We start from the raw sequence: 10664 nt of genomic DNA on the forward strand, positions 1-10664 counted from the left end.
ACAACTTTCTTCGTCGCAAATCAACACATACTTATACTCCTTCTCATGACCTTGATAGGGAAAATCCTGAGACAGGTTTAATAGAGCTCGGACTGAGGTCACAGGACACCTTAGCGCCTTTGGAAGCAACGACTAATCGGAACTCGACTGCCAATGCTAAGAAAGCGCGAGGAGATTTCGAAAAATATTTTAATACTACCGGGGCTGTCACATGGCAAGAAAGTATGATAAGCAATAGATAAATTAAACCAATGTAACAATTTAGTTAAAATGTTTTACCTCAATACAATCTTCGTTGTTTAACGAGTTGGAGTAACTCTCATCAGGAGACATGTTTTCCAAATCGTCCACCATGCTGGATATTGAGCTCGATTCTGTAAAACAAAATGTAAATTGTTAAAATACAACATAATACTCAAACTTGTTTTTTATTATCTCTCCCCTAAGTACCCATTCCTTCATACGGTTAATATTGATATTGGTATAATTGGTGTAATCCAGTATATCGGGTATTTTCAAAATGTGTTTTCCGCTGTATTCCTCATAACCAAACTGTACCATTAATTTTGATTGATGATTGACGATTTATTGATTGTCTCTGAAGGAACCTAACTCGAGCGATTTTTGATTTTATGATCATTTCTTTTCTTCTTCTTTCGACCATGTCCGATCATAATATGGACCTCCACGGAGTGGAGGTTTGTATTGACAGATTTTGTTTTTACGAGAAATGGATGTCAGCCACTTGCTCAACATATTAGGTCCATACTCTGACTCATACACAAATTGAAATTCAATGTGTACTTGTCAGACCCAGGATTTGAACCTGGGACCCGACCACGACTCAATAAGCCGCGCTTCCACCGCCATGATCGTACCTATATATTATTATTTCTTACCTACCTCAGCAAAGAATAAATAATTTTATTGTGACTAGAAATGATTCATAGCTGTATGTTTTAATTGCTTAATAGTAGCTAATCTAATGCGATGTCACTTTCAGAGATACGACAATGTCATAGTCTGCACGTGTATAATAAATAGCTTTAAAGCATTCCCTCGTACCTATATATTATTATTATTTATTACCTACCTCGGCAAAGAATAAGAAATTTTATTGTGACTAGAAATGATTCATAGCTGTATGTTTTAATTGCTTAATAGTAGCTAATCTAATGCGATGTCACTTTCAGAGCTAGGTACGACAATTTCATAATCTGCACGTGTATAATAAATAGCTTTAAAGCATTCCTACGTACCTTCCATTTGGTCGTTCAAGAACTCCAAATTTTTATAGTACCACAGTTTGGGTAGATAAACTGCGTCTGTGCCGGCTCCGCTTCGATATGATGTCCTTACTTTATTTCTCTCCTTTCTGTAACCCGACCTCAATGTCTGTATTTTCTTTTTAACATCGTCGACCCTTGCCTGCGGCTCCACCTTGATTAAAATCTCCAAAAGTTCCGCATACGCCAAGGACTTGGCATCACGATTCTTGTATAGTGGGCTGGTCGTCTTCCACAACGATGGGTTTCCTTTAAAACAACTAATAAAATCTTCCAAGAAACTTTTCGAATGCACTCGTAGATCTACCATTGTTGTTATCGATGTGAGATGTCCGAACACTTTGAATGACAGTAAAATAATGATGGCGCTGTCGTCCGTCGGCATAGATATAAATAATGTGACGGTAAAGCGTGGTGAACGTACGAATTTCAGCGGCTCGGCGAGTAAAATATCAAACATGTTTGAAATCCAACGAGCCTGGTCTGCGGATTAAAAAGTCCGCAGACCTGGGGTGCTCCACGCGAAAAAAAAAGTCCGAAGACTGTAAATCGTCTGACTTGCGTGCCAATGGAGCGCCGGCATAAAGGATAATGGAAATCACTGTACACATAACGACATAACATAACAAGTATTTTATTATGGCCGGCCTATTTACTGCAGAGTTCTAGAATAGTTGATAATGCACTTTTAACATTATTTTATTAATTGTAAAAAAGTCGCCTGTCGCGCTGTTTTATTTCGGGGCTTTTAAATATGTAGTTGAAAGATCCTGATCTTGAGGCCCGCTTCAGGATAAGAGGCTCATGATAGAATCCATTTGTCAATGAACATGATACATTTGGATTGACTTCTATTGAAATTGTATGTGCTAATAAACAAGCACATTCATCGCATGAAAAATAAATTAATTTAAAAATGAATATATAAGTACTTAGTAAAACCTTGTTTATTTTTTTTTCATTTTGTGTTAGTACATTGTTGACTATTTAAAAATGTGTCTGTATTATTTAATGAAATAAAGGGGGGGGGGAGGCGCCAAGATTAGTTTATTTTTAAAAGGGAGGCGTAGTAACATAAAGTTTGGAAACCACTGCTCTATGGTCTCTAGGGTCATATATATGCACATCGCCGAAATAAAACGCAGAATGATTGTATTAGGAGTAGGTAAATAAATAATAATTGAATTATTAAAACGAAAGTATCGAAAAACCTTCTTTTTTTAATTTATAATATTTTACCCATCTCTATTGAAAATGTCATCAGTGTGTACTTAGATCCCACCAGCGTCCCTGAGCTAGTACTTAGACCTTAAAATAAGATTCTTTGCGTGGTACTTACACCCTGACCGGAAATGTCAATTTCAAAGCTATGTACTGTGGAAATTCAAAATAAATTTAAGTTTTAAAATTATAGAAGATGCCGAGATTGCTTCATACTGTGTAACTACATTTTTCAAAATGTCTGCTTCATACAATTTTATTTGACAAATCAGTATTTTGTAGCCACAAGCAAAACTACTTTTTGGTACTTAGCGCCTTAATTAATACACGTATTCACTTGTAGTTCACCTATATTTGGAATAAAATAAATTCCTTTAAAAATATGAAATAGGTACATAATAATACATATTTGTACAAACTTACCAAAACAACACGTTTCTAGAGTTTATCGTAAATATTTTCACACTAAATGATAAATAATATTGTTTAGAAAATATATACAAACAGGGATGTCACAACTTAATAGAATTTTAGTCACTTTATCGAGTTAACTCTGCTCTGGTCTCTGGCTCTGATCAGTAATGGATATTATCCAATAATTGGTGAACCTATATAATCTCCAGCGTTGCATAGAAGTATTATTATGTGCCTGACCCAAGACCGCAGAAATTTAATAAAACCGTAACATTGCTGCTCGGCCATCGTGGGCGTCACATAATTTTTATAATATCATGTCTGATCCTATGGCCCCAAAGAGAGTGGAGATTGTATTGGCATCCCTATTATATTTGTTTTTTTTTTTCAAGAAATTTATGTTAGTGACAACACCCTAGTCCAGGTACAGTGCAAGGGAGTTATTATTCTTAACCGGCACAGTTCAAACCAGGTTGAGAGTCCCTGCTTTAGGCTACTTCAGCGAGGGGGCGGAGAGGGTGGTCAAAGTAAGAGTTCTTAACGACATCTAGGAACACTCTATAGTAACACTATGTCATAATAATTTGAAGACGCCACCCGATGTTAGGATGACGTCAGAGTTCAAAAGGTTAATTAATATTTTATTTTAAAATATATTCACGGTCACTGCGTGATACGTCAGGATCAGCTGAGAATTCAAATTCAAAGTCACTCGGACGATTCCTTATTATTGAAGGTCTCTGTACACACAGACTACATTGTGGTACCAATTAATTAGGATTATGGATCTGTATTAAATTAAAGGCCCATTTAATTATAATTGAATTATTTATTTAAATTTTAAAATTAAAATAATTTTTATAATTAATTTTATTCGAAAACCTTATTCACAAAGATTTCATTTACTATTAAATTCGAATACAAAAAGATTCGTTTACATAAAACTTATTTTATCCACGTGATAATATTTCGTATATGTAGTTTTGTATTTATTTATATTTTTACACGGCTACATGATTATTATTACACTTGCGAGGTACTTTCTATAAAGGTTGGGAGCCGCTGTCCCTTTTCAAAATGTTCCTTTAGGTACTCGATAACTACGTTCTTATCGAAGACTCATCCACTTGATGAGTAATACTAGTGACGTCATGTATTGATGACGCTCTTTCGCGGAGATGTAATGCGCTCGGAAAATCTTTCGAAGGATTTTCAATACGGAAGGTCTGCTAACTTCGCAGGGGCGATCGCGGAAAAGGAACATATAGCTCGAATCGAAGAAATCTATTACTTAATTGTATGGGTAAAGTGCCTTTTTTATAATCAATTGGCGATTATTTCCCAAAAAGATGATGTCAGGGAAACTGAAGCCATTTCCCTCTTAAGATTTTACTAATTATATCTTAAAACGTTAATGAATCTAATTACGAAATATTATAGGCGGATTAGGGTCATGTTTACCTCTAACTCAATATATTACGAGATTTAAATTTTAGGAAAATATGCGTACATGACTTTACATGACGCTTTTACGCTCGGAAGATGGACCGTTGAGATTGTTTCATTCCCCTTCCACCAGACTAGGGGCCAAATCCTTGGGTCATCCACGAAAAATTAGGAACATCTAAGTTTGAAATCAAGTGCTCTTTAGATATCTACAGGTGGGGCGATTTTCAAGATTGTCGCAAAAATATTACTAGGTATAAGTTTTTACTACTACATTTAGATAAATATTTTCCTACTATCGGCATTATTATAATAAAAAAAGGAAAGTTTATTGATAGAAAAAAGGTGCATATCGTTGGTATGTACGGAAGTAATATACCTACTTAGCATGACCGCTTAGGTCTGTGAATGGCGCGAGAATAAAGTTTTTTTTCCCTACCTTTCTTTTAACTGAAACCTTGTGAGGTCTGAAAGTCAGTCCTCGGTTTCCTGACTATTATTTATAGGGTTGGGTCTTGTGAGTACATTAATGCCCTTTCCCACATGTAATCTAGCTCAGTATTGAGCTGTTGAATTTACATTTTACCTTAGTTTTTCGAATAAGTCTTTCGAGTGAAAACAGTTAAGTAAAACTCTCTGACGATTATTGTCCTTATAGGTCGAACAAACAAAAAGTTCATTTTTAGCGGAATGTTCGGCTAAAAATTATGATCTTGTGTGGATCATTTGATAACATCAAAGATGTTCGCCCAGTCCCTAGGGGGTATACCCCGTTTACTGTTTTCCACAAGTTTATCTCTCATCTGGGTTTTGAGCCTGAGTCTCATTCTGATATACATTCTAAAGCTACCTAGTTTAACTCTTAGGGCTTCCAAACATTCTTTTACCTCTACCGCTAGACCCTGGAAGGAATCCGGCGGGGTCAAAGTACTGCCAGCCGCATCCGCTGTGGAAGAGGTACCTACCTGTAATTGAGTGAGGAGGGGGTGGATCATCAGGATTTGAGAGTCAGTGTGCATTATCTTATGACGGAGCCTAGCTCCTTGCGCTTGTACTTAAAGTTTTGTATTTTGTTGGCAAATAGTGTAGGTTCCTTATGAGGGCCTTTTGTAAGTCTATTCAAGAAGGTTTCTCTGCTTTAAGTTATGGTATCGGCAATTTCGATTCCATCGTGTTTTGTATTGATGTGTATGATGCTATGGTGAGGCTTGAGTTCGTAGACGATTCGAAGGCATCTGTTCTCTGTTAAATAGGATTTGGTGATGTCAGTAGTCAAAATTGGGGATGCATACAGCATGGTTGGTTTAATAACCATGCTATATAGTGCCTTTTTGTTTTCTTCTGAGAGACAACTTCTGGGTCTGGCTGAGAAGATGGGTCTAAGAACCCCCATCGCCATTAAGGCTTTTCGCCTGGCTTCTAATAGGTGAGGTGTTTAGTTCAATCTATGGTGAAGGTATACCCCGAGATATTTCACAGGGTTACTGAATGAACAGGGCATGTCACAAACAGTAATTTTTCCATAATAGGATTTTAGGCTCCGCGAGAAGAGAATCGCCTCCGTCTTCTACGCGTTAACTTGAAGTCTCCAGCGACTGAAATAATCAGTTAGCTGTCGAGTGCCCTTTTCTGAGTTCCTATTCGCCATGTCAGTCTGGCGGCGGGTGGAAAGGATGGCTGTGTCATCTGCGTATAGCGCCAGTGTGCAGTTGGCGGGGTTTGGCATATCACTTATGAAATGATTGAAGTACCTGGGAGATTGCCAAACTTGCATAAATTGCAATTCAGCCTATGTACCTATAAGATTATCGTCAAAAATGCGTAATATTTGCTACTAATGTGTGTTACCAGTGTTCACGTATGCGGGTTAAACATGGAAGATAAATTTAAAACAATAAGATTAGCGCAACGTGGTATGGAATGTTCATGTTGGGCATAAAATAAAATCACAAATTAAACTAATGGATACGCAAGCAGACAGGAGTAGGTTATATGAAACAATATGTCGGTCGACGAGTGAACAATCATGCTGCCTGATTTCCAGGTTATTCTATATCACATTTTTAAGCAAAATTACTTTTTAATGCCATTTTGTTCTATTTCCAGAACTCTGTTTAACCTATTAGTCAAAATACAAAAACATGAGAGGATTTTTTGATACCTACTGTCGAAAATAAGTAAGGTGAGTCGGGGTAAGTGTGACTTTGGGGTAAGTGTAGCTACTAAGATATCTCAGTATCTTGATGCCATCTATGGAAAGGTGATAGCAAAATCACCGATTTATAAAAATAATCAGAAATGGTGTCGATACCATGTTTTTTGAGGTGACTACATGGAATTTTCTCCAGACGACATTTTAAAGTCGACGAGTGAGATGGTAGCTGTTACTAAAATATTTTTTTAAACATGGAAATCTGCACATTGTGGTTGTAAAAATTGGTGAGTATATGTGTTTTGATACGCTGCTTCACGTGGTGTTATCGTTTTACTGAATTATACGCATTTGAAACCTTTAATCAAGTAGACACACTTCCCCCACGAAAGTAAACACGTGGGGTAAGTGTGCCTTTGTATTGTGTCACACTTCTCCCATATATTTTGTATGAATTTGCAAAGTCAATATTTTAACTAGTGATGGGACATGACGCATTATTTATATCGATCGAAGTATCATAGATCGAACATGTTCGTACTTGAAATAGAATGTTTATATGTAAGAATTTGTATACCCGTATAACCTAGATAATTCGAAATCCAAGGGACTCTGAAAATTTGATTTCGAATTCGCGAAAATCGCTATAAATCGAATTTTCCGAAGAAGAAAAAAAAAATCGTCAATTTGTATGGGGACTGTTTGACTCAAAAATGTTCTTCTAAGCCTATAATTCTGGATTGCAAAGTTGTTCAATTACCAAATAAAGAAGTTTCCTGCAGAAAATATAGAAAAAACTTATATGCTGAACACAGTTTTTAATATATATGTAAATTGGTTGTGCAAATATTTCAATGTGAACTTTCAAATTGTTCTTCCGAGAATTTTACTGAAATAATTGACATTGAACAACCTGGAAATCAGGCTGCGACATGTTGATATACAGTGGCCCCGCCCAATCGGGCACTAAACAACCACAGGGGCCTAAAACTAGCTCGCTTGACAAACGCATAAACTTCGGTCGATGTACGTGGCAGTGAAGATCTGGGTACTGAAATAGTGATAAAAGCTAACAGGAGGTTAGGTATATAGCTTTTCATATTACAGATAAACACCAAATCCAAAATTTGACAGGTCAATATAACAGTAGATTATGAAATCTACATTTCGCCAATAATGAGATGTCATTGATGAAAAACATTTGTATTAGGTATAAAGGCACACAGAATTACCTCAAGAAAGATACAATTATTTTTACCATCATGGGAAATGAGAGTTCTTCAGAATGGAAAATTTGTTTGACATTAAAAACTTTCTTTCGCATCGTCAACACTATAGTTCGGAGAAATCATAGTTACATATCAGTGGCAAGTGGTAGGCTGTGAAGGTCCGACCTAAAAATATCACGTATTTGTGTTCATTGAACTAATATAACTACGTGTAGATGGTGTTTTAAATTATGCATAGTAGATAACAGTCTAAAAATATTCGTATATCTATAAAATATTGAAAATTATGACATTTAACTATATTTACATAATTATCGATGTTCTATAGGTTGAAAAATCGCCATGTGTAATATTTAATATTCTTTTTTCAACAAAAATAAAAAATTATGACTGAAATAGTGTGAAATATTTTAGTTGGATCGCCCATACGGTACACCCACATTGTTTTGGTTGGGTTAAGGCAGAGTTTAACTGATTTTAAAAAATAAACCGGCACAATCTGCAAATTGTATTCTTAGTTCAATGAAAATAAATAAAGTTGATTGACAAATTTTAGTGTGCAATATTTATGTGAAATCCTAACAGCCTTCCTCCACCCATCGCCACTGTTACATAGTGGTTGGACCAAAAGATACCTTGCCATACATAAGTATTTATAAATAAGTGGGTTAAAAATAAAACGGCTTTTTTCTCTTTTTGATAATTTTATTATTTTTAATTAAAACAATCGTAAAACTAGCTTAGTACAATCTATTAATAACATCGTCATCATCAATAGGCTGGGTCAATCCATTGCTGGATTAAGGCCTCCCCTAGGGCCACGTACATCCACCGAACATTCTCTACTGCATTAATTTAATAATAAGTTATAATCTAGATACCAAAAATCCTCCAACAAAGTTGTGTCAATATCTTTATATGTAAATCTTAATTTGTAAACAATGGAAAGAAGCCCGCTTGCTTATAACATACCGCATTGTGTCATAATACAAGTCTAAAATTTTATTTTTACTACCTACCAAATAGCAAATCATCCATCACTCTTTCACACTTCCATACATTTTGATAATTAGTTGCAGATTATTAATTTGGTTGTAGCATTTTTACATAAGATGTTCAGTTTAGTTTGGGACAAACGCTTTATTTTTTCAGTAATAATGAAAAACAAATAAAATGGTGAAGAACGATAATTATTATAATATCAAGTGACCAATAATATATCAGGATTACTAATTAAAATATTGCCACATACAGGTTTCACGCTTCAGTATTGCAATTAGTTGCAGTACGAATATAATAAAAATCTAATAATGTTCCAGAACTAGTAAGTATTTAAGATTATTAGGATATTTATGATGAAAATCAATTTGCAATATTTTTTAAAACACATCGCAATTTATGGTTTTTGAGATTAGCAATTTGAGAGAATTTTTTAGAGCACACATCGCACTGGTGTGGTTTTTCGCCAGTATGTGTCATTATATGACCCTTAAGATGAGTAATTCGAGAGAATTTTTTAGAACATACATGACATTGATGTGGTTTTTCACCGGTATGAATCATTATATGACCTTTAAGATGAGAAATTCGAGAGAATTGTTTAGTACATACATGGCATTGATGTGGTTTTTCACCAGTATGTGTCATTTTATGTATTTTGAGATCTCTAATTGAGACAAATTTTTTGAAACATACATCGCATTGATATGGTTTTTCACCAGTATGAGTCATTATATGACCTTCAAGACGAGACATTTGAGAGAATTGTTTAGAACATACATGACATTGATGTGGTTTTTCACCAGTGTGTGTCATTTTATGTTTTTTGAGATAACTATTTGAGACAAATTTTTTAAAACACATATCGCATTGATATGGTTTTTCACCAGTATGTGTCATTTTATGTAATTTTAGTTCACTTGCGTTGAACTTTTTAAAACACACGTCGCATTGATGAGGTTTATTACCAGTATGTGTAAATTTATGATTTATAAGGTGAGCAATTCGAGAGAATTTTTTAAAACATACATCACATTGATGTGGTTTTTCACCAGTATGTGTCATTTTATGTTTTTTAAGATCACCAATTTGCCTAAAATTCTTTAAACAAACATCGCATTGATGTGGTTTTTCACCAGTGTGTGTCATTTTATGTATTTTGAGATAACCAATGTCCTGGAAATTCTTTAAACATACATCGCATTGATGTGGTTTTTCACCAGTGTGCATAATTTTATGTCTTTTCAGTTTACTATTTGCGTTGAACTTTTTAAAACACACATCGCATTGATATGGTTTTTCACCGGTGTGTGTCATTTTATGTTTATTAAGGTTACCAATTTGCAGAAAAAATTTTAAACACAAATCACACTGATGTGGTTTTTTACCAATATGTGTTTTTTTCATTTTAGGATGCTGAGACTCCGTGCATGAAATGTAGTGACTATTTAGATGATTTACAGATTCAAACACTCCATAGCAATTATTGCAAATAAAGTTACGTGGAAAATATGTAACTTTTCTCAACACAATTCGAACCACCTTTGGCAAGTATAATTTCGAAACTTCCTGTTTCACGTTTAGTACATCTATAGTTATCTCTGAATGCTGTATCATATTTTCCATTTTATTGGTTGAATCTGTTATGTTGTTATTGGTCAGGTTATTGTCAATTGTATCTTTTTTACCGACGTCCAATGGATTATATGTGAAAAATTGCAGGGAAAAAATCTACAAAAATAATAGGGTTTTATATTTTAATTCAACAATATTACAGCAAATAAAATAATTTTTGTTTTAACAGTTGTAAATGCTAGGTGTTTTTTTTTTTGCTAAGATAGAACTTACAAAATAGTCTTATAGTTTAAAACTGTCGAAAATAGTCTATAACTGTCAAATCGTTGTGTGATGTGTGAC

The 10664-nt window shown here is 34.7% G+C and overlaps 1 protein-coding gene across 1 annotated transcript; it reads right to left on the reverse strand.

Annotated features, from left to right (window-relative positions):
- Positions 1–5505: 5505 nt before the first annotated feature.
- On the reverse strand, positions 5506–10311 carry LOC147068846 (uncharacterized). Its single transcript, XM_085951722.1, has 3 exons — positions 9753–10311; positions 9320–9671; positions 5506–5609 (listed from the first exon to the last, which is right to left on the reverse strand). Exons 1-3 carry the CDS (start codon positions 10152–10154, stop codon positions 5506–5508), a joined length of 858 nt encoding a protein of 285 aa, XP_085807848.1. The 5' UTR covers positions 10155–10311.
- Positions 10312–10664: the final 353 nt, after the last annotated feature.

The sequence above is a fragment of the Rhyacophila brunnea genome, unplaced genomic scaffold (assembly GCF_057557595.1).
Source record: "Rhyacophila brunnea isolate RB1 unplaced genomic scaffold, BYU_Rbru_1.0 scaffold_240, whole genome shotgun sequence".
NCBI classification, from domain to species: domain Eukaryota; kingdom Metazoa; phylum Arthropoda; class Insecta; order Trichoptera; family Rhyacophilidae; genus Rhyacophila; species Rhyacophila brunnea.

Excerpts from the sequence above, each read along its gene's own strand:
- LOC147068846 (XM_085951722.1), bottom strand. The coding sequence starts at position 10,154 with ATGAAAAAAACACATATTGGTAAAAAACCACATCAGTGTGATTTGTGT. Across the intron at positions 9,672-9,752 it reads GTTTTAAAAAATTCTCTCGA|GCAAGTGAACTAAAATTACA; the intron begins ATTGCTCACCTT and ends AAAAAGTTCAAC. Across the intron at positions 5,610-9,319 it reads TCGAATTTCTCATCTTAAAG|AGAACAGATGCCTTCGAATC; the intron begins GTCATATAATGA and ends CCTATTTAACAG.